This window comes from Chanodichthys erythropterus, chromosome 3, assembly GCF_024489055.1.
Source record: "Chanodichthys erythropterus isolate Z2021 chromosome 3, ASM2448905v1, whole genome shotgun sequence".
NCBI classification, from domain to species: Eukaryota; Metazoa; Chordata; class Actinopteri; order Cypriniformes; family Xenocyprididae; genus Chanodichthys; species Chanodichthys erythropterus.
Genome location: NC_090223.1, coordinates 30,212,950 through 30,238,686, shown reverse-complemented (window position 1 = coordinate 30,238,686; position 25,737 = coordinate 30,212,950). Strand labels below are relative to the sequence as shown.

Sequence of the window (25,737 nt, the reverse complement as noted above, 5' to 3'; positions counted from 1 at the left end):
AGAGCGAGAGAACAAACAGATGGGCTAAAAGGCTTGTCCAGCTGAATTGACTTTTTCACAGCTCACCATGGCCTGCATCACATGACCCATATGTTTACCCATCATCCCTCTCTCCTCCCTTAGAGTACTGGAGACCTTATTGCTCTTAAGAACATTATTAACTATAGTGTGTGTGTGTGTTAAGGAGCATTTTATAACTACAACATCAAAAGGTAATTAACGACGATTAGGAATAATTTATCATCCTATAATCTGATGAATACAACTGATTAAGTAAATAAAAAAGAGTGTTATCACTGCATCAGCGATCTCATATTTGTCAGTACAACATGTTTGAGCAGTTGTTTTTGCTTGTCTTAGATGCCCTGATTAAGGTAACCAAGTCATTAGCCTTAACATCACCTGCACAACAAGAGCAAACACGACAAGAAGGAAATCTTCCGTATAAAGTATGGCAGAGAGGTGAACACCTCACCCTCAGGCCAAACTTAGGTGTAAACACATCTGCCTGCCCAACATCAAATCTTCCCATCTTTAAATAGACCTGATCTGTTGGTAAAACAAGCATCAACAGTCTGCAGAGACGGAGACCGCTCTTCTTCCTTGTTTACATCCTGTTGGTCAAATGCAAACTGTTTTCCCCTCGTAGAACAAGAAAATGAAAAATGTAATCTCGATCTCGTCTGAATATTTTTAAATTGACAGCAAGGAGATTAAATTAAATCGTTTTTGCTTCAGTCTCAGGCTGCTCACATTCTTCTCCTAAGAAAGGGATCCCTGTAATCTCACATGCTTTAAGAGATCTTATCTATATCCCAAACTGCACTCTTAAAAATAAAGATAAATATGGTTCAGTGAAGAACTTTTAACATCCATGCACTCAAAGGTTCAAAAGAGTTTTTTTTTTTTTTGGTTCCCCAGGAAATTGTTGACGTACAGTAAGAGCTCAGCTGTAATATCACTTGATAGCATAGCCTAGTTAATTTACTCTTAGAAGAATTTGACTAGAAATGGTCCTTCTGAAATCATACTAAAATCCCTGAATTGTGATTGCAGATACACTCTGCAGTACACACTCTCAAAAATAAAGGCATCAAAAGGGGGTTTTCACCGCAAATGCCATATAAAGTAAGGACCATTTTTGTGCAGTGATGTTAAAGGTTCTTTATGGAACTGTCAATGCCAATAAAGAACTTTATTTTCAAGACTGTAGAACATTTCCATTGCACAAAAGGATCTTTATAGTGGAAAACTTTAACTTCTTGGGGTTCTTTGGGGGGAAAAAAATTGTTCGTACTGTATATGGCGTATGCTGTGAAAACCCTCTTTTGGTGCCTTTATTTTTGAGAGTGTGTTCTTATCAATCTGCAAACACAACTCAGGGATTTCAGTATGAACTAAGAGAGCAGGATTTCTCTCATCAAATTCTTCCAAGTGCAAATTATCTGGGCTATGCTATCTATTAATATTACAGCTGAGCTCTTACTGTTCCAACAATTGTTAGAAACTTAGGACAAACATCTCAAACAAAGTTAACACTAAAATCAAAAGTTCGAATCAAAGCAATAGTTATTAACACTTATGTTGAGATTTTTCTGAAAAGAACTGATTGAAAAGAAAGATTTGCTTACTGACCAAGTTCACTGATGCGAGTTTAACAGTCAATGGCAGGGCACAATTATCAACGACAATTTGAAACAACATGAGGAAAATCACAGAATTTTAATGAAAATTTTGCAAAGCTATGAAAGAGCAACATCTGAGCAAGTGTTCCTCTGGATCAGTGTGGAACACAGCTGTGTGGCTGTTTTTGTTTCATGTTTGTGGTGTTTGATGAAAAGCTGTCCTGTGTTCCAGGAATACAAGACGTTTTCCAGCAGAGATCTATCTGAATGTTTTTTCTGCCTATCTCTGTTTGTTTGTTTGTTTGTTTATTTAGCACCATGAGAATGAAACAACAGGAACACACAGATGAGAAACACACACGATTTAAAATTCATTTGAATACCTCATCTTGATAATATCTTAGCCTTACTCCATGTTGGACCAGTCTAAAGAAGAAAAAACTGCCTTTTGGAGAACCATCAGATTAGTGTGCTGGTGATGACATTTATTGTAAATGTGCGGATGTGTATCTGGTGCTCGCTGTGTTAGAGGTTTTCGTTATGAAATATTATCTTCATCCTCAGACAAATACGTCTGGTTTATTTGGTGTTAATGGTTCTAACTTGTAGACTCCACCTTAAATGTTTATGTAGACTTAAAAAAGTGTTTCATTTTTGCTGTACTGAAACAAAAATGATGTTTTTGCTTTTTCATCCTGTTCACATTCCTTTGATTTCTGTTGAAAGATCTTGACTGTAGTATAAATGAGGAGCTGATAGTCTAATATAATAGTCAAGATTTATCTGTCAGATCCTTTTATGGTTTTGACAGATTATCTAACATAAATTAGTCTGAACAGGTTTCAAATTGTATTGCTGTGTGTAACATGGGGAATGAATACTTGACCCAAGTCATTTCCCATAAGATAGCCCAGAGGAAAATGTTTTGCTCAGAAAGGCTTGTCAGTTGTTTAATTTAATTTTCAACTTTGTCTCAGATGTTTTCTTCTAAAATTCCTTAGGAGATCGTTTGCTTTTGGAAAAATTTAATGAGAAATGTTCATGCTGAAATCTCAGACTTTTGATTACACAATACTGTATATTAGCGAATCTAAGCTCAGAGACAAAAGTCTCAATTTAATTTGATTGCTATCTAGAGTTCTCATTTGTCATTTTTCTTTTAAAAGGAGGACTGTTAAGAGAGAGAAAGTTGTCTTTGGTGTGGGGAGAGAGACAGCCGGAGACCCCCATATACACAAGCAAGAGCTGCCATGGCAGTGACCAGGCATTTAAAACAACCTGGTTTATAGAAGCACATCAAGCATAAACTGCTTTCTCTTTCCTGTTAAAACAAAACCAAACAAACAAACAAACACATTCTTATTGTCCGCTCCTCCTTGCTCTGTCCTCTCCTGTTAACAGAGTGACACGGGATCTAGGGAAAGATATTTAAATCCTAAATTGGCTGGGTTTAAATTACAAACCCTTCAAAGGTCATGTCATCTAAAATGCCTGTCACACATTCTTTGTCCTACCCGGTTTCACTCGAAGCCTCACCACACACAAACCCTTTGAATAATTTACAGCTTTCGCAATAATTTTCCATTTCCGTGTTTTATTTTCATATATGGCATAGGGGAAAAACTCTTCTTGAGAAAAGCTCCTATAGTGTTTAATAAAGGTAAACACATTATTTCATGGCTGAATTTAGGCACTAATAATGGTGTCAAGCAAGTCAAGAAACTCAAAAACCTGAAGTTCTTGGAATGATGGAAAAAGATAAAGCAAAAAGCAAAGACGACACTGATGATGCATCCCAATTCACCTACGTATACTATGCCCTGCTGTTTTTGTGAAGGAAAAAGTACATACTTTTGAGTGAGTAGCAGAAGAGTATAGGCAAGGTTTGGGACATACTACTTTGTCATAATTGCGTCTGTCGCTCTGTCACTTAGTAATGTGCATCATGTCACCTTTTAAACTGGCCTGTCAATCATTTTGTTACAGTTAAAATCCTCCACATTCAATTTAATTTAATTTCCTATAGTTTCGGAGAGAAATGTAGTGACACGGTGATCTGTCAGTCGTGGGTGTTTCATTTGGAAAACTCTCCTTGTTTGCAATTTCCACAATGATGCATTTAAAAGTTAATGACCAAAAATTCACAATGCTGTTATAGATGAAGTATAATATGGATAACATTGAATAATTATCTTTTTGTCAGGTTAGATATGATTATTAATCACTCAAACCCCGTCATCTAAACCTCTACGGACTCGCACATCCACCCTATTTGTAGTTTTCACACCTTTTATTTGTGTTTATAGTTCAAATTGAATCCTCGCCCCAACGTGCAATGGGTTGTGGGCAATATTAGCCGTGTGCACGGATCTGCACTTCAGATTCTAACTGGAAAAAGTAGACCATCCGGATATCTTTGGAATTCTCATTTCAACATACTAGGATTTGAGACACACTAATTATGATTTCGAATACTAATTCGGATGGATTGTATGCAAATTGGGACGCAGCAATACACTCACTGGCCACTTTATTAGGTACACCTGTTCAACTGCTCAATAATGGAAATATCTAATCAGTCAATCACATTGCAGCAACTCAATGCATTTAGGCATGTAGACATGTTCGAGATGATCTGCTGAAGTTCAAACTGATCTTGAGAATGGGAAAGAAATGTGATTTAAGTCACTTTGAATGGTTGCATGGTTGTTGGTGGCGGTCAGACGGGCTGGGAAAGTATTTCAGAAACTGGTGATCTGGAATTTTCACACACAACCATCTCTAGTGAGTGGCAGTTCTATGGGGGAAAATACCTTGTTGATGCCAGAGGAGAATGGCCAGACTGGTTTGAACTGATAGAAAGGCAGCAGTAACTCAAATATCCACTTGTTACAACCGAGGTCTGCAGAAGAGCCTCTCTGAATGCACAAAACATCAAACCTTAAAGCAGATGGGCCACAGCAGCAGAAGATCACACTGGTGCCACTCCTGTAAGCTAAGAACAGGAAACTGAGCCTACATTTCACATGGGCTCACCAAAATTTAACAATAGAAGATTAGAAAAACGTTGCCTGGTCTGATGAGTCTTGATTTCAGCTGTGACATTCAGATGGCAGGGTCAGAATTTGGCATATACAACATGAAAGCATGGATCCATCTTGCCTTTCATCAACGGTTCAGGCTGCTGCTGGTGGTGTAATGGTACATCACATTTGATGTATTTTTTTTTAAATAAATCTGTTTCTTCTTAGTTTTATTTTAGTTTTTTCTAATCAATTATGTGCATTAGGGTTTTATGTTACATCTAATGTTGTTAAATTAACGTTTATTGCATTTTTAAAATTTAAAATCTGTTTACCATGGTGGTGTTTAGTGTTTGTGAATGACACTGTGTGCACCTTCTATATATTAGTGTTGTCCTTCTCAGCTTGTGGAAAAGCTGCTTGTGATCAACTTTGATTCATCATGTAACCACTGTGTTTGGTGGTTGTCAATGTATTACAACAGTACAAAACATATATTAGTACTTATATAGGTTGGTAAATTAACATTATATCAGTTAATGAAATACATTTTTTACCGTATTTTTTTATTTTTATTTTTTAAACATTTTTTTACAACCACAGCTGCAGTTTTTTTACCGTAAATTTTACGGGATTTTTTTTTTTTTTTTTTTACAGTGTACTAACAGACTAATGAGCTAACAAGACACACCTGAGAACAATGAGACAAAAGAACCAATGACAGAACAGAACTGAGAAACATACAGTCCCAAAACCTTCATCATGAGTTGTGACTGTCACCGGCAAAACATCTATAATCTAATGAAACATAATATCATTTATATTCTCTTTGCAAAAAATGTATTCAGAAAATAGCTACTTTGAATGGCCTTCATTGAAAAAAAAAAAGATGCTCTTCGCAGCCAATATTTATGTAGTAAACCGGACAAACCTTGATCTTACTGTTATCTGAAAGATTTTGAGGGTCTGTTTTATGTCGAGAGTAGTATAAACTAAATTCAGATGCATTATGTATATAGTAATGCTGTTTTGACTGCAGAAATCATTGCCATATTGAAATGAACAGGACTGAACACACAGATCTCTATAACGCAATGTAGCACATTGTTACTTTCCTTGATTACCAATTTTTTCCTCTTTGTCTGTTTTCACGGGCCTCGCCTCCTCACAGTTTTTCCTTGTCCGTAGTGTATTATTATTATTATGATCACTGATTAATTATAATTAAATCACTAAGCACGTAATGATTTAACCTGAGGGTTCATAATTAGCAGCAGAAAGGTAGATTATACTGTAATTATTTCGTCATTCTGATTATTTCTCTTTTTCTCTCTCCAGGCGAGACATTCTCTGAAACGTTCAGTCACACAGAGAGATGTCAGACGTGTAGAGAGTGCACAGGTCTCATGCGTATGCAGACCCCCTGCACCGACTCGAACGACGCAGTGTGCGTGTGCAACTACGGCTACTTCATGAACGACCTGACAGGTCAGTGCGAGCCATGCACTGTGTGTCCCCGCGGTGAGGGAGTGATGTTTCGCTGCGAGCACTTCCACGACACGGCCTGTGAGGAGTGTCTGGAAGACACCTACTCTGATCGGGAGAGCTCGCTGGACCCCTGCCTGCCTTGCACCATCTGCGAAGAGGGGATAGAGATTCTCATCAGGAACTGCACACCTTATGAAGATGCATATTGTCATGGTGAGAGAATAATACACTCAAGAATATTATATGTGCAAACAATCTAAACTGAAATTAAATAATGAAATTATTAATTAAAAGAAATACATAAATATCTAAAAAATATATATATATATAAATATAGTTTATGATTTTTTTGTGTTACAAACATGGGAAAAAAATATATTTTCCCCATGTTTATCAAACTATTTCTGCTTCCTTTTCCAGTTTATTGACTTTTTTCCTGCATGTTTGAGTTGCACACAAAGAGAAAACCAATGCGTACTTGTAGCCTGTGGTCAGTCACTAAGGGCAACGCCACTAACACCACAACCGTCTTGTTTGGCTGTATAAGAGTTGATTGTGCCTGATCTCTCTCACACTCTTTCCAACAGCCAGTTTCTCTGTCTCAGTCATAATGTTTGCTTGCCTCCATGTGTTTAAGGATCAATCTGGGTCATTTCCGCGTGTGTCTGCTTGTGGCCCTGCAGTTGAAAAGGTCAAAGTGCGGATATTCTGTGCAAAGCCCTGTAGTTATAGAGGTCACAACAGTCCAAAAGGTCAAACAGTGACACATGCAAACACACACATACACAGTTTGGGGGTTACAAGACGTATAAAAGCAAACATGTGCATCACAGTGATTTTACAACAGGTAATAGATGTTCTTAAAACCTCTTTAACAGGGGAAAACATCACATTATCCTCATGTGGCTCATTTTATACAAAGACAGTGTTCCCAAATAAATAAATAAATAAATAAAAGACTGTGTTCAAACCACCTGTAATTGTGGTCCCACAAGTGATGCTGAAATTTCAGGCTTTGCCTTTAAAATTAACAATATAACATAATATAATATAAGTAAATTATACATAATTACAAGTAACCTACCCTAAATCTAACACTAACTGTAATGCTATATTAAGTACATGTAATTAATTAATATTACTCAATACTTATTTGAATAAGTACAATGTACCTATATCACCTTAAAATAAAGTGTATAATATAATTTAAGCATACTTTAATTTGGTGTAGACTTTATAGCTATGTAGATATAAACATTAGAAAAATTACATTCAATTACAAAATAAACAACCTTAAAAAACATAACATGTAATGTAAACTATTGCTATTAACAATTCACAATGATGTGCAAATGAATATACCTATTTAGTTTACTGTATGGAGTAATATAATTATAAAATAATATAATCAAAATACTTTCTTTTCCTCCCCAAAGTCCTTTATATTCCACAAACAAACTAAACAAACACCCAGGTGAATGTTTGCTTCTTTTAGGACTTAGTTAACAGTCCAGCACGACCCATGGTTCCCTAAGAAACGCGGTGGCTGTGGCCAGCAAGTGAAGTGATGGCCCTTTTTTCTACCTCTTTAACCAAACAGACAGAGAAAGCTCAGTTTCCATGGTTGGAGAGGGCATGTAATGTGGCGTGTCATTGCATTAGTTTGCTAGCGCTTGGTCGGTGGGACTGTCAGATGTCTGAAGCCTGGGGCTATATGTGTGTGAGGGTCATTATGGCTTTTGCTGCTGAGTAGGATTAGGCTGGATGTGTCCGTTTGGGGTTTGGTGTCAGCTGTAGCTCTTTGGTGTGTGTGTTACACCCGGTATTAACATCTGTCTCAGGTAATCTGATCACAAATGGACAATGTTTTAGACAGGTGTAACAACTGCTTTGTGCTTGGATCACTCAAACCACATTTGGAGGCAGCTGAAAAATGCATGTGATCACATGAAATTTATAGTGTAAACGCTAGTTTGGCACAAAAGTGATTGTTTCCAAAAGGGTTTCCTGAATGTTCTCCCACAGGCAAACAGATACACCAGTCCTAAACTCAAACTTTGAGCAGTTTAGTACAGCAACACTGACTCAACCTCAAAAAACAGCAATGTGACAAATTGCGATTAATATTTAAGTATTAAAATAAAAGACACACTTTTAGCTGATTTACCTGGTGAACATTTGCTCAAGTGGTGTTTCAGATGCGTGACTTGAAGCACTCTGCTTTGTGTGTGTGCTGTAGTGTAGCATAAGGAGATGAGAGATATATCTGCAGATGGAACCTGTAAATCATGAAGCATCTGCAAGTGCTGTCTGTTGCATTCACATACACGTTTGTTCAGCTTCACTGGCCTCAGCTCCTGCTCTCATGTGCCTCTCATCAGCCTCGTTCCAGTGAGGAGAGGGAGAGGAGAAGAGAAAAGAGACACAAATAGAGGAAAAAAATGAGGGGAAAAAGAAAAAAAAAATGTTATGGGTTGTTTTGTACTTCCGTTAGCAGTGTTTGGGCCCACACAGGAATAAATTACTTTTTAATATATATATAATAGAAAACAGTTATTTTAATTGTAATAATGTTTCACAATATTAGCTGTTTTTACTGTATTTTTGATAAAATAAATGCAGCATAACTTCAGACTTCTTTCAAAAACATCTTTAAAAATACATATTTAAGGTTGCAAACAATTTTTTCTTATTAACTCGCAGAGTAGAAAAACTAAGCTACTTTTTCAAAAGTTCAACATGACTGTAATTCAACTACTTTATTACTAGCTTGTATCTCTGGAATCTACAATTACAAAATATCCCCCCAACACTGTCCTGACGATAATGTGTTCATCCTTTGTGTACGGTTACACCACAGAGCAGCCTTGTTCTGCCATATCACACACACACACACACACACACACACACACACACACACACACACACACACACACACACACACACACACACACACACACACACACACACACACACACACACACACACAATTATAGAGGTCCTTGTGTAGCCTGTACAGATGACCACCCTCTGCGAGTGCCACATTATCTTCCTTAAAATGACCTTTTACGTGACCTTTACTGGCTCTCTCTATCCATCTTACTTTCTGTCTGTGTATCTCTGACCCTTTCATGTCTATCTCTCTGGTGGGTCAGCAAATTATATGCCCTTTGATGAGGGTAGCGTATTAAAAACAAGCTCTTTCATGAAAATAACCACAGTCAGAGTCAAAGGCACACATGCCTAAATGACCAGTCTGTCTCGACGCTGGTGGTCCATGATGTATGGTGATTCACTTCCTTCAGCTCATTCGGACTTAAGTGGCATGTGTCTGTGTGTGTATGTGACAGAGAGAGAGATGTGCTGAGCTCTTTCCTTTGTTGGATCGATAAGGCCGTTGGACTTTATTACACTCGGGTTTCAATCTGTGACCTCTATCGCAGCTACACACACACACACACACTGATACACACACATACAGAATACAGATACATGCTGGAGAATGTGAGTGGATTGGAGCGACAGAAATTTCCACTCTGTTCTAAAGCATTTTGTAGTTGTTCTGTTCCAACTCCTCTCCAGGTTTCATTTCTCACTCCAAGCGTTCTAGTTTTGTCCCATCATCATCACTCAGTTGCTCAGATAGAGCTGCAGTGACAAAGAACATGCGTTAATTCATGTTCATTTGTGCTATGATGCAATATGCACCAGTGTTATTTTAGTATTATTTATATAATATGATTATTGTATTTATTAATATTTTGTGTTTATTAATATTATAGTATTTCAATATCTTTTAGCTTTCATTTTTATATTTTTAGTTTTTATTTTAATTTTAGTTTAAGTTTTAGAAATTTGTTGTCATTTTTCTTAATTTTTTTGTATTTCTATAGATACATTCTACAGAATATATTTATTTTTGTAATTTTCATTTAGATTTTTCATTTAATATTTACATTTTATTTTATTTCAGCATTATTTCAATTACTGAAAACTTTTTACAGTTATACTTTGAGTTAACAATAACAACACTTTTATGTACCGTTTTATATATATATATATATATATATATATATATATATATATATATATATATATATATATATATATATATATGGGTCAATGATGTGACGGGTCATTTTTTTTTTGTCCAAAGGCCTTAATAATAATAATAAAAAACAAAGATATGTCATCAAAGTATGTAAGGTAGTATAACTAGATCTCTTTTATTGAATCCAAAAGATTTTAATTATATTTTGCTACATATAAAGGTATTTTGTAGGTAAGATTTTGAAGTGTTAAAAAATTATTCTGTTTAACCATCCAAAGGCCAACACAGCTATTTCATTTGTAATTGAAATATCTTAAGTAATAATAAATATCTTGTAATAAATGTATATATTTTTTATTCTGGCATGATTTTATACAAACCCGATTCCAAAAAAGTTGGGACACTGTACAAATTGTGAATAAGAACAGAATGCAATGATGTGGAAGTTTCAAATTTCAATATTTTATTCAGAATACAACATAGATGACAAATCAAATGTTTAAACTGAGAAAATGTATCATTTTAATGGAAAAATAAGTTTACTTATTTCATGGCACCCCCTCTTCTTTTTATAACAGTCTGCAAACGACTGGGGACTGAGGAGACAAGTTGCTCAAGTTTAGGAATAGGAATGTTGTCCCATTCTTGTCTAATACAGGCTTCTAGTTGCTCAACTGTCTTAGGTCTTCTTTGTCGCATCTTCCTCTTTATGATGCGCCAAATGTTTTCTATGGGTGAAAGATCTGGACTGCAGGCTGGCCATTTCAGTACCCGGATCCTTCTTCTACGCAGCCATGATGTTGTAAATGATGCAGTATGTGGTCTGGCATTGTCATGTTGGAAAATGCAAGGTCTTCCCTGAAAGAGACGACGTCTGGATGGGAGCATATGTTGTTCTAGAACTTGGATATACCTTTCAGCATTGATGGTGCCTTTCCAGATGTGTAAGCTGCCCATGCCACACGCATTCATGCAACCCCATACCATCAGAGATGCAGGCTTCTGAACTGAGCGCTGATAACAACTTGGGTTGTCCTTGTCCTCTTTAGTCCGGATGACATGGCGTCCCATTTTTCCAAAAAGAACTTCAAATTTTGATTCGTCTGACCACAGAACAGTTTTCCACTTTGCCACAGTCCATTTTAAATGAGCCTTGGCCCAGAGAAAACGCCTGCGCTTCTGGATCATGTTTAGATATGGCTTCTTTTTTGACCTATAGAGTTTTAGCCGGCAGCGGCGAATGGCACGGTGGATTGTGTTCACCGACAATGTTTTCTGGAAGTATTCCTGAGCCCATGTTTTGATTTCCATTACAGAAGCATTCCTGTATGTGATGCAGTGCCGTCTAAGGGCCCGAAGATCGCGGGCATCCAGTATGGTTTTCCGGCCTTGACATTTACGCACAGAGATTGTTCGAGATTCTCTGAATCTTTGGATGATATTATGCACTGTAGATGATGATAACTTCAAACTCTTTGCTATTTTTCTCTGAGAAACTCCTTTCTGATATTGCTCCACTATTTTTCGCCGCAGCATTGGGGGAATTGGTGATCCTCTGACTTTTGAGAGACACTGCCACTCTGAGAGGCTCTTTTTATACCCAATCATGTTGACAGTTGACCTAATAAATTGGTCCTCCAGCTGTTCCTTATGTACATTTAACTTTTCCGGCCTCTTATTGCTACCTGTCCCAACTTTTTTGGAATGTGTAGCTCTCATGAAATCCAAAATGAGCCAATATTTGGCATGACATTTCAAAATGTCTCACATTCAACATTTGATTTTTTTTATTCACAATAGAATATAGATAACATAAGTTTATGAGATTTGTAAATTATTGCATTCCTTTTTTATTCACAATTTGTACAGTGTCCCAACTTTTTTGGAATCGGGTTCGTAACATCATATATCAACATAGTGCAAAATGGTATTAAAATTACAACATGTGTAGAAATCTTTGCTTTGTTATGAGAAAGAATGTCCGGAAAAATTAATTTCATTGATGTCATTCGGAGTAACCAATATAAAGGGACCATTTTGGATCAAGTCATACGGTCAGTATCATGTAACAGGATGTGACATCATTCAGACACCTGCAAAGGACCACATGGTCATGAAGCAAAGTGATTAACTCTCTCTTAGCTATGTGCTCATACGCATGTCCCGAAACATCAGATCATTCGGTACAACCGCTATAAAACATGGAAAATGTTGTAATATTTTAAAAACTTGTACTAAATATAAAATGTTTGATTGTCCTTTAGCTAGCTTGCTAGATATCAGCCTGTTAGCACTGTTTGAAAATATCATCATCTGGTATAACTGAAAGTTTCATTCGGTAAAACAAAAATTTTGGTTAAACCGAATGACTTTTTTGGTGACAATTTTGTCCATATTGTAAGAAAATGACAAAAGCAGTGTTAATTGATTTATTTATTTATTTATTTTTTTTTGAACATTTAAAAACCTTTAATTAAAAACATAAATTGAAAACTTTAAACTGAACAAAAGTTAAGCTAACTGAAAAGACATGTATATAAACACAAGCATGTATATAAACAAATAGCCTCAAATTCAAGAACTTTTTATATACCTTTTAAATAACAAATCCTTGTTTAAGACAGATTATTAAGTCTGTGTGTGTGTGTGTGTGTGTGTGTGTGTTAATGCCTTCTGCTAGTGTAATTACTGCAGCTAATCAGAGCACTTAACAGCAAAGCTTCTGTTCATTTAGCCATCCATTTGTTCACACACACATACTACACACACACCCATCAGGCTCTTATCGCTCCCCCTCCTGTCTATCACACACTCACTCTCTCTCTCTATCTCTCACACACGCACACGCACACACACACACACACACACACACACACACACACACACACACACACACACACACACACACACACACACACACACACACACACACACACACACACACACACACACACACACACACACACACAAGAAGAGAATAAGGGTTGCTGTGTGTGTGACAGTCTTTCGAGTGTGTTTTCAGTTAGATAAAGAGAACCATTATAAAAAACTTGAAAAGGGTTGCCAGATAAGCATTAAAATCCCTTCCAAAAAACAGCACTGTGAGAGGATGAGAATAAAGACTTCTCTCATTAAAGGCGGCGCCCAGCTGAGGGTTAACAAGCACTTCACACTTGGCACCTCGTCCCGAAAACGCCCAGTTAAGAATGAAAACCATTAAAACAAAAAGAGAAGAATTTGAAATTGTTAACCTTTGGCTTGGCTGAGTTTTACCGCCTCAGTCCAATAAAAGCGACGACTCGTTTTCACTCAGGTTTCAAGCTCAGTCAGGCTGAAAACACATCCACATATCGCAATTTCACATACCCCTTTTTCAATCAGAGAGACAGAGAAAGAAAAAGAGAGCTTTCAGAAATCGTTTAACTTTTAGTGCATACTTGGAAACGAATTAATGTTTCCTTTGCTAAAGAGGGAGGAGACGGTCTTGAGAAGACTGACAGCTACTGAGGGAGAGACAGCAAGTGAAAGAGACTGATAAAGAAAACAAAGAGGGCTGCCTACACAAGTCTTCAGATGCCCACAAGTTTGAAAGGTGTGCCGAAGATAAGAAGCCTGTGTGTGCGCGTCTGCAAACCAACCTCGAAAACAATGTTCTTTAATTAATTGTTAAACAGCTAATGACTAAGTCACTTTCATTACTGCTTGACTATTCAAACATGACTCATATTTTACAGACACTTCATAGACTAAAAATACAAGCAATAGAAATATTAGCTCTGTTTAGGAACAGAGTAGCTGGTTTCTATCCGGTCTAATAAGGTCATTCTACCAGGTTCAAGCTGGTAAACCTTCTGGGATATTCAACAAACTGGTCCTACCAATTTAAAGTGTTTAAGCTGGCTTTTAGTTGAGATCTACAGCACTTTTCAAAGCCTAAAAATGTCATCCGTGTAAATCACGAGTTCTTGTTTTTAATACATGCCACCTTTTACTGTAGATCCTTCATTAGCTGTAGTTTCTTATAAATCAATCCAATGTTCTTGCATAAAAGGTTCTCAGTTTCAGCATTGCTCAATCAGTCACGCATATGGCTGCTCTGGAATAGTTCAGATGAGAATATTCTAGAGAGTCATGGTAACGTTAAGACCTCCTGTGGACCCAGATCGAACCCTGTCACCACCAATTTTACAGCCATGAAAGATGTGAACCATAACAATCTCCACTCGATTCTGAAATCTTTTCTTGAGAAAGAGTGAAGAGTTCGACAACAAAACAAGGGGAAGTTGTGTGTGTGTGTGTGTGTGTGTGTGTGTGTGTGTGTGTGAAGTGCAACAGTTGGGTTCCATAATGCTATTCATTTCCTTTTTTCCATACAGAAATTGATTTTGTTTTGTATTAAAAGTTCAAATGAACACTAAATTTATGGCTTAAAGTCAATAGGGGCTTTTGCACTGAATAGTTCTAGGAACTCAGTTACAGGAACTAGCCACTAGGATAGTTCCCCGAGAATTTCTCCCCCGGGTATGTTCCAGGTTGCATTCGCACCTGGAAATGGAACTGTGAAGCGGCCGACAGCAGCGTCTTTACTAACGCTAACAATCGGTGGATGGAGTATGCCGTGATAGGAGCTGTGTTTGTTGTGTGTCGTGGGTTTCGTGAAAACGGAGATGGAATGTAAACGCATAATTTACACGAATGAAAGAGCAAAAAGAGGGGCTAAGAGATGAAATCTCCTATGACAACTTTCAGTGTTACATATCATTGAGGCTGAGAGAAAAGACCACAACCCTGCAGACAACAGATGAATACCGTTAGCGCTGTTTTCCATGTTCATGAAGTAAATATGTTCACAAAGCTTTTTAAAAATGCCGGGTGCCGGTGTTTGACATGCGTTTGACCAATCACTATAGGTCATATAGTGCTGGTTTAGACCCTACTCTGAAGTAGGAGCTAATTTAGTTCCCCCAAAAGAAGTTCCTAGAACTAAAATCGTTCCTAGTTCCTGCGGTGCGAGCACGGCAAAATCAGGGTACTTCAGCCAATGGTTCTAGGAGCTGTGAATAGGTTCCTCCGGTGCGAAAGCTTTATATTGCACCATTATTTGCAAAGCCTCATTCGATGAGTATAATTTATTATTAATAGTTATTAAGTACTTAAACTTAAACCAAAAGGTTGTAATGTAATGTGATTAATCTCAAAACTGGTTTATTTGGTTTATGGCTCTTAAAAAATGAGAAAATGGAGAAAATGAATGGGAAAAATACTTCTGGCCCAAAGACTTCTAAAAACGTGGGCAGCCACGGTTGTGCTCTGTCTGTTGGGACCTGGAAAGAGTTTATTGGGGGGTTGCCTTTCTATAAATTATGCATCTAATCAATAAAGAGAGGAAGACAGATAAAAGACAAATAGTGCCTTTAGTGGGTGAAAAAGGCTATATATCATATAACACCATCCAGACAGCTATTGGTCAATTTCACAGCTTCCACTAACAGTCTCCTCAGGTTCAGTTCAATATCCTATTTGCATTATTGCATTGCATTATCCCAAATTACATAAGTAATAATAGAGTGTGAATTCTGTTTAGATACAGCAGCAGACTGCAGTGGATTTCACCATCGGTTTATGTCTATGTAGGTTCCCAGTCATTCTCAGATTGTACCTAATGTATATGTGACTGTCTTTCTCTCTATCCTAGATCCATTGAATCCTACCTATACCCCTTCCACTAGTGATTCTAGTTCATTTGTCACTGATCCGAACCATTTGTGGAGCCCCAGCCCCGGAGATGACGACACAACACCCAAACCCAGATCTCCTCACTTCATTAGTAAAAGGCTAAACGAGAACCTGATTCCCATCTACTGCTCCATCCTGGCAGCGGTCGTAGTTGGCCTCCTGGCTTACATCATCTTCAAGAGGTGAGCAAAAGAGGGGGAAAAAATCCTTAAAACATAGAATGACACAGATAGAAAATGATTGAGGACAGTGAGGTGGTGAAACATTCAGGCCTTGTCTCAATTTGGATATATCATAGATTTTAATTGCTTTTAGATGACGCTACACTAAGTTTAAAGTAGGTAAAAAGTCTCTCATGCTCACAAAGGCTGCATTTATTTGATCAAAAATATAGTAAATTACTAATATTGTGACATTTTATTAAAATTTTAAATAACTGTTTTCTGTTTTACAATTAATTAAAATTTTATTTATTCCTGTGATCAAAGCTGAATTTTCAGCATCATTACTTCAGTCTTCAGTGTCACATGATCCTTCAGAAATCATTCTAATATGAGGATTTCAAGAAACATTTCTTATTATTATCAGTGTTTACATTTTTATTTAAAATCCTGACCTCAAGCATATCAGTGATTGTGTTATTATAACCTAAGGACTTAAAAATTATATATATATATATATATATATATATATATATATATATATATATATATATATATATATATATATATATATATATATATATATATATATATATATATTATGTTGCATGTAATGATTCATATTAACTTTAAAAAATGACATTTAAAAATGTCGAAAATAGTTCCACAACTATCCAAACATAACTGTTTGTTGTTGAAATTGAATGCTGCCAATGCTTTCCTCTCACTCATCACCTTCATTTGTACTCTACATGTGCATCTGTTTCTTCCAGGTGGAACAGCTGCAAGCAGAATAAACAGGCAGCTAATAATCGCGCAGCCACAGCCAATCAGACACCATCTCCAGAGGGAGAGAAGCTGCACAGTGACAGCGGCATCTCAGTGGACAGCCAGAGTCTGCAGGAGCAGCAAGCGCAGACGCAGACACAGACACAGACACAGACGCAGATCGGTAAGATCACGAGCTACAGACATGGAGAGAATTGTTGTAATTTCTGCAGCAGTAATAGCACATTCTGAATTATTAAAGTTAGTTTCAAACAATTTCAAACCCCCTTCTGCCATTGCCTCAAATTTTGCACCACTGGTTGAGCCAACATCCCTATGTACTGTATACTTTACAAATATACTCCCATACTTGTCACTCCTCTTGTGTTTATCTTTAGTGTCTCTCTCCCGGTCCCATCTCCCTGTTATCTCTCATATCTTCCATTTACCCTCCTTATACACTTGGCATTTCCATGCAAGGCTGGGTGTGGATGACATAGCTGACTGACACGTTTATCATGCAGATCTTAAAAGGGACACACAAGTCGAGAACTGCGCACATGTACACTTATAATCCCTGAAAATAAAGCAAAGAATGCTTTCATACATTCCAGAGAAATCTCTAAATCGCTCATGTGCTGCTCAATAATATTTAAAAGACCACGAGACGGAGGTGATTACAGTCCGATAGTACGATCACACAGGACGAGACTGACGCCATAGGATGAGACAGGGAGGGATTAAAGTCAACAATAAAGTGGCCATGTTGATTCAACCTACTGCTAAGTGCAGGGATGGATGTCAAACATCTTCACTGGGGACAAACAGTCTTTGGTTAAAGAGCATTAAATATATGCATATGACTTGATGCAATCGATTCAACACAGAGAATGCATTTAAAGGTGCAGTGTAACTTTTGCGCACCTAGTGGATCCAAACGAAATTACAGAAAATAATAAAGAAATTTCCCAAACACTGTTTGGAAAAAAGTTACAGTGCCAACACAAACTCATGTTAGATTGCATAAAAAGAAACAACAACGAAAACATTTAAATTCCATTTGGTGCAGAAGTTACACATTTCAACTTTGAAATGGAAAACTGAATATACGCCAATGCAAGAAATTCCTTTATAGTCTAAAACTGTTTGGGATAAGTTGTCTAATCAGACAAAATCTTTAAACACACACACACGCACACAAAATAAACCAGGCTTTTCTTTGCCAGTTTATTATTGTGACTAAGGCTTTCAAATCTCACAGTACAGGGAAATGAAAGATCACAACAGGGGCACAAGCATAGTTTGTGTGAATGTGAGAGAGTGAGTACTGGCCTGAGTGAATCACTCCAGATAAAAGCACCTTCTTAATGAATAAATAAATAGCAGTATTTTCATTTGCATTTATTGTAAACGGTTCTATGAGCCAATGGCATTATGTTAACCTCACTGTCATATATATATTCTGTACATCAGTCCACACTGAAAGAAAGAAAGAAAGAGAAAGAGAAAGAAGAGAAAGAAAGAAATCAGCCCAGGATTTTATGAAAGAGATGGTCAGAGATTCAGATGAAGGAGAACAACAGACAGTCTTGGGTTTTAGAGATGAGACTTATCACGTTCTTGAGAGGGTGTAGCAGTGCATTATGGGAGCTGGGTCGTGAATAGTGATGGGTTTGTGGGGTGGTGGATGCAACCTTTGCAAAGAAACAAAAAAACAAAAACAAGAGTGTTGGGAATGTGAAGCAGACCCTTGACACAACATTATCATAGAGGCCCAGGATACACCAAAACATGTCCAGGTCACATTTGTATAGAGATAATGAAGACTATATTTGAAATCATCAATTGTTTGCATTGTGACATCTCCCCAATTTCTCATTACTGCAATGCATCTGTTACTAATTAATATTCTTAATGGTGTTTCTAATTAAAGTAATTGTTTACTGTAATATACTGAATGCAGTAAAAAGTCCAAAATAAAGTAAAAAATTATGTACATTCAAATCAGCAATTTAAATGCAGTACAACAAATACTAGCATGATGAATGAATGCTTTATTTAAATAATATATTATTTTTGACATTTAATGGAATGGGAAAGTAGTTTTTTCTATGCTACAATAATGAAAATGGGGTACTTGAAGGGACATTTCACACCAAAATGAAAACTTTGTTGTCATCTTCACCTTCATATCTTTCCAAACTGATATAACTTTCTTTCTTCTATGGAAGATAGAAGATATTTTCAGAAATATCTTTGTTTTGTCCATATATTGGGAGTCAATGGTAACCAGAACTGTTTGGAATGATTCAGGGGGAATACATGAGAGAATTGTTTTAATTTTTGGGTAAAACAGCATTTATTTATTCTTTGCTTTGATTTTGGTTTGAAATATGAGCTGGACACGTTTGTGTTATGGTTTTGTGCAGTGTTATTACAGTATCATATAAATGTTTGTAATTTTGTTATTTTTTGCATTTTTATTGTTTTTGGTTTTTATGTCTATAGTTTTTATTATTATTATTATTATTGGTAATACTTTACAATAGTAGTACAACAACTAAACTAATAAACTAAAATGAGATTTTTTTCCTAGGTAGCGAGCTGAAATAAAATGATTTTATATATACAGTGCTGCTTGAAAGTTTGTGAACCACTTGCACTTTTTACAAAATAAGAGATATAATGCAAAATGCATGTTGTTTTTTATTTAGTACTGCCCTGAGTAAGATATTTTACATAAAAGATGTTTATATATAATTCACAAGACAAAAAATTAGCGGAATTTATTAAAATGACCCCGTTCAAAAGTTGATTCTGACACTGATTCTCGTGATTATAAAGTTTTCAACCCCGGCTCTTAATTCATTGTGTTTCCTTCTGGAGCATCAGTGAATGTTGGACTCAAACACAACTATTAAAAAAGGTTCACTCAGTTGTCCTCAGTATGAAAACACAGATCTCAAAATCATTCAGTCACTGCTGGAAAGGGTTCAAATATGCAACAAATTCTGGAAAACTTTAGAATCTACAAGACCTGGGGGATTTTTCTGAAGAACAGAACTCCGTTTAACTGCTCAGGACAAACAAGGGACTCATGAACAACCATCACAAAACAAAACAAAAAAAAAAAACAGTTGTAGATCATCAGGTAACCACACACAGTATGAAGAATCAGTGGTTCACAAACGTATGAACGGGGTCATTTTAATAAATTCAGCTATTTTTTTTTGATTATATGTAAACATCTTTTATGTAAAATATCTTACTCAGGACAGTACTAAATAAAAAATAACATGTATTTTGTATGATCTCTTATTTTTTTCACAGATTCTGCAAAGGGTTCACAAACTTTCAAGCAGCACTGTATATATTTATTATTTAAGTTAATGTTTATTTTATTTCAAGTAACAAAAAATGTTTTTTTTTTTTTTTCATGGTTTTAGTTTACTATAGTAACCCTTGTTTTATGTGACTCATCCACATGCCCTGTCTTTCTTTCTTTATTCTACATTTCTCTGCAATTTATCTTCTCATCAACATTAGCTTGCTCTCCTCAAGCACCCCTTCAATTCTCTGTCTGCCTTGAGTCCCACAGGATCACAGTGGCAGATGCTGTCAGTCCAAACACTCATGCACGCACACACACACACACACACACACACACGCACACGCACATGCACACACGCACCAGACACAGACACACACGCACACATAATGCAACAATGTCAGCCAGAACAGGTGTGATTGTTTCATCAGGTCTTTCTGGCAGTGGCTTCCCTCCTTTATTTCTCACACATGGCTACTGTAAAAACACAGGCGCCAGTTGTAAACACATTAGTGCCAAGGATCTCTCTGTCTGTAGCTTTAGTCCTCAGTGCCCACACATGCCGATCAATGCTTTACGCTTCGATCTTCCATTACAGAAACTGTCTCCTAATAAAGTATGTAATAAACATTTATTTATTAATTTTTATTTCATTTGTCAATTTCATCTTGTATAGTCAGACCCCACTGCAGCTTATTCTGTCCAAGAACTGAAAGGGTCTGTCTGAATAACAAATAAAACCACCTCTTACAATTCGTGCAGTTTTTACGTGTTGTCAAAAATGGTCAAAACTGCTGGACATTCAATAGAAGTCATCCAATCAGATTGAAACTGCTGATTTTCAGATAGTGCTTGCAGTTTTATGCGCAATACACTTTAGATGGTCATGGAACATGGGCGGTCATTTTAAGGCTAGAGAAACATGCACTGGGAAGACAGTCTGACAGTAAAACTGGCTCATTAGCAGCTGTTGTATGACAAATCGCAGGCTGACTTTGGACCTACTGGTGCGTCAGTGGCTGCTTTTTTTATCTACCAACAAGCTGCTAATAAGCATCAGTTTCAAATGTTTGCCGCTGCTTCTGTGGAATCATTAAAACATTCAGAAACCCACACTGCGTGTTGAAAAATGTGTGTATTTTTTGTGTATAACTTGTTAAAGCACCCAAGAGACGAGTGAATATGCTGCAAAATCAGCAGTTTCTGACTGTACATATCTCTTCATTTTACTCTTAGTTAGAGTCTCTGTTGTATGTTGCTGTCGATTAGGAGTGACAAATAGCTTGATTAGCTGGTGTAAATGTGCTGTGTCGGTAGTTCAGGAGGAGTTACCAGCAAACAGTCAGCAGTTAGTGCTAGAATACCAGTATTTCTTTCTCCCTCCCTCTCCATCTCTCTCTAGCAGCTCTCAATCCCAAGCTTTCACTTGACTCTAGGGAATGAACGGATGGATGAGTGGATATCAGAGGAGGTGCATAAAGGTGAAAGGGTATTTAATTTTTTAAAGGAATTCAGCCTTCTTCGCTTCTGGCACTTGTGATCTGACGGATCCACACTTTGCTCTACATGAAGAGCAGTCACGCCATCTGCGAGGGTCTGAGTGGCTGATCATGAGGTTCAGGACAATTCCCATCTGGCCATGCATCTGGTCAAAGGCTGGCAATATGGCATAAACTGTAGCAAATTTCAGGCACTCAGCTATCTTTCTGTTATGTGTTTGCTGATACAATGAAAGGTTCACAGCAACATTAAACCCCACTGACTTTGTATGAGCAAAAAAAATCATCTTTTGTGTTTTGCAGAAGAAAGTCACACAGTACAAAATAAATCATGACAATCTTCATTTTTGACTGTACTATCCCTTTGGTACAACCAAGGTGCGATTTGTAGGGGGGATGGGGGGGGATTTCCCCCCTTCTGGTCTATGTATCCCTGCCTCTGCTGAAAAAAAAATCACCCCCCCGGGTGATGCTACTCCACAAACCACCAACAGAGCATATAAAATACCAAAAATAAAAATATTCTTTCAATTAATCGGCAAGTAAAACTCTGCATTTATATAGAACTGTCTCTTTATGACCACAACAAACGGGAAACTTTTCAGACACGCATTTCGACTTCGTCTCAGCGCCAGGCTTAAGTCAAACAAGCGTGGAAAAGGTAGATGACGACGAGTGAGCTTCAGTTGAACAACAGTGAACTGCGGTCAGATGAGATGTTGTCAGGCTATGTCGGTAAAACTAACATGACCGTCCAATCAGCCGTTATGCTGTGCTTGCGGCACGCACTCAAGAATTACACGCGCAAATGCGGCGGCGCGCATGCCCCTGTACTCCCCTAGGAGACTACATTTTCTGACCTCTGTAATTATGAAGCCCTGCGTACAGCCCGGCTAGGCTAACGTGTATTTCTACAAATGTGCGCACTTTTGGACTTAAAGTTTGTATGTGTATGCACTGTGACTCAAAAATAAATGGGACCAAAAGTGATTGAATGTAGAGAGTTGTGTCTCGTTATTCTATTAATAACTACCCACTGATTTTGCATTCCTATCAGAAATTAAGAATTATTAGTGTCATTGTAAATAGTGGTGCAAATATCTAATACTTCAAATCTCAAGGTTAAATCAGAAGATTTTTTTGTAAAAATGTTTCTGTAACAGCTGGCAAAAAAATAGTATTTATCTCCACTGTTTATAACAAATAAAAATAAATAAATAAATAAATAAATAAATAAATAAATAATTTTTCAAAACATCCCCACCTCTGTTTTTTTTTTTTTCCTTTTCACAAATTGCACCTTGGGTACAACTAAATATTTTTCTGTATGTGGCAGTTTTTCATTAAAAAAATAACACCCCGTTGTCTGTTGTATATGTGCCTTTGTATATAGTGTATATATTATTGTTAAACCATATTTAACTGTGACAGAATAAGATACATTGAAATATTATGTTTGCCTATGCACATTTTCTCACACTCTCTCAGAGCTTATTAGAGTTGCTCTAGAGCGAAACGTTTGGTCAGAACTACCCTCGGTAGGCCGAGAGAATGTGATTTCAAAATACTGCGTCCCCCGTTGAGGACACTTAAAATGTAGGACGCCCCTCAAGGGACAAAAGACTAGCATTTCCAGGTTTTGATAGAAAGCGTGCACAGAATGTGATAAACAATCTCCAGTTTGATAAACTTGTTTTTGGGTTAAGTTGTATTTAACCAAGTTTTTCTGCACTTTTTACACAAATAGTGTAAGAATGCACAGTTTACTTCATTTGGATGGAGTTCTAGATTTTCTATTGACTGGTCCTTGCACTTCCCACCTCTACAAGCAAATATGCCAAATTGTGACCTAAAATGTATAGTCTAATTACGCAGTACACTTTTGTTTTCTCCAATGGGTGGGTGTGGCTACATTTGTCTCCGTAGACTGCTATGATGTCATAGACAAGACAGGAAAAAAGTGTTTTGTTTTGCATAAATGGCGCAGCTCTGAATTGGTTCAGACACAAAACGGGACCTCAGAACTAATAGCCTACTTGCAGCATTCCGGAACTGTTTCCATGGCATCGCACAATTGACAACAGATTGAAGGGTTAGTGGGAAAATGAGGCATTTGTGTCTCAGGCTGAATGTAGTAGTGATTGCAGTTAAATGGTTAGGGCAGGCAGAGGGGAACGGGATGCTCAGAGCTTCAGGGGGACCGCTCGCCGCTCGCCTCAAACTGGCTAAAAATGGAACCCGCATGTTATTTAGTGAGAAACTTTTCCTTAAGCATTTTATTTGGTCTCAAATGACATGAGGTAATGCATAATGTTGCCCTTTAAAGGATTTTTTTTAGTGCACACCAGTAATGTTTTATTTTCCATAAGACTTTTTGCAAGAGTTAGTACTACTCGTGCACAAATATTCATTTTTTGTATCAACTGTAAGCATAACTAAAGTTATGTGATCAACACAGACGGTTTCACAGACAAGGCTTAAAGCTAGTCTTAGACTAAAATGCATGTTTGAGCTGTTTTAACTGAAAGCAACTTGCACTGACATATCTTAAAATCTTTCAGTGTCATTGTTTTGTCTCAAGATGCACACCAGTAATGTTTTTTTTTTTTCTAGTGAAAGTTTATAAAAGCTACTTAAATGCCTTAATTGAACTAAGGCCTAATCCTAGCTTAGGCTAAGCCCTGTCTGTGAAACTGGGCCTATAAGTATCAAATAGTGGTAGATATAATTGACAGCCTCTAGTGTAATATAATGCAATGTTCACTTTTAGGGAAGTTACTCTGACACTGTATTGATATTTAAATAGAAACTTAATTATTTTACATTGAAATAATATTTCACGGTATTTCTAGCAAATAAATGCAGTCTTGATTAGTATAAGAGACTTTTTTTTCTAAAACAGTATATATAGACACACATACAGTCTTTACTGGTAAATTTTCTGGCAATTTACCAGTAAGGGAAGTTGTAACATTACCGGTATGATGCTGTGTGTGAATGCATAATGAAGATTACCGTTATAAATGTACTAAGTCCGAACGTGCCGAGGTAAGAAGTATGCTTTTGGACAGTCATAAAGTTCTCATGGAGATGCAGTGATTACTCCGCGCTGTTTACAGTAAGCATTTTTAATAGTTTTTAATAGTTTTTCTATGTAAATATGAGCTAGATGGTGTCGTGGAAATTCTCAATACAAATCTGACTTCACCACTGACAATTTAAACAACTCCTGGTTGTTAATATAATGCTACAGTATCTCGAGGTAATTCCCTGAATTCCTGAATACTTACAATACAATACAATACTTCCCTGAAGTATGGTGACGGCGTCCCGTCAAGAAGCTACTATCACCACCTCAATCACAGTCGGTTGTTACTTTTGTTGTCTTTTGAGCGTAGGATCTTCTATCTCTTAGCTGCGCAGCATATACCTGACACGAATTCCAAGTTGCTCTTTGTAGAAATGAAGTTTTATTTACAGCCGGGAGGTCACTTGTCAAAACAACAGAGTGAGTCTCATTGAATAGAAAGATACATGCACATTTAAGTCTTACAGTTGAGTAAAAATCAATGCCTTCATCACTGTGATTTGTTCTGGTGATTGGTTTGTAATGATCTAAGCTAATCATGTGACTGGTCTTTGACCTGAGCATCCTTAGTCTGCATTTTCTGTACATTTCATGTTGACATAAAATATTTCCATCACAATGGACATCTTTGACCATTACGCATCTCTCAGCTTTTTCAATGTGTCGCACTCGAGACTCTGCCATCTTTTCCATTCATTAGCACTGCAGCTCTGCAATTGGAAACAATTGTGTTTTTAAGAGCAAAAACCACTACTGTTTGAACATCCCCTTATGCCTGTCACAAAGACGTGAAAAATGCGAATGAAGACAATGAAAAAAGATAATTTCTGATGACTGATCACAGAATTTACTGGTTTTGGTGCTGATGCGTGAATGGTCTCTTACCAGTAAAAAGCCAGAACGCCGTGGCTTGTGTGAACAGCATATCTGTATATTTACCGGTAAAGTCATTGTGGTAATTTTATGGTAA

At 37.0% G+C, this 25,737-nt stretch overlaps 1 protein-coding gene across 1 annotated transcript in view; it reads left to right on the top strand.

Moving 5' to 3' along the window:
* The window catches only part of ngfra (nerve growth factor receptor a (TNFR superfamily, member 16)), a 30,434-nt gene extending 11,948 nt beyond the window's left edge, over window positions 1-18,486 (top strand). The window contains exons 3-6 of the mRNA XM_067364581.1: window positions 5,987-6,349; window positions 15,883-16,105; window positions 16,858-17,036; window positions 18,326-18,486. Coding sequence (XP_067220682.1) covers window positions 5,987-6,349; window positions 15,883-16,105; window positions 16,858-17,036; window positions 18,326-18,486 — 926 coding nt within the window. The remainder of the gene's footprint in view (window positions 1-5,986; window positions 6,350-15,882; window positions 16,106-16,857; window positions 17,037-18,325) is intronic.
* The last annotated feature ends 7,251 nt before the right edge of the window (window positions 18,487-25,737 follow it).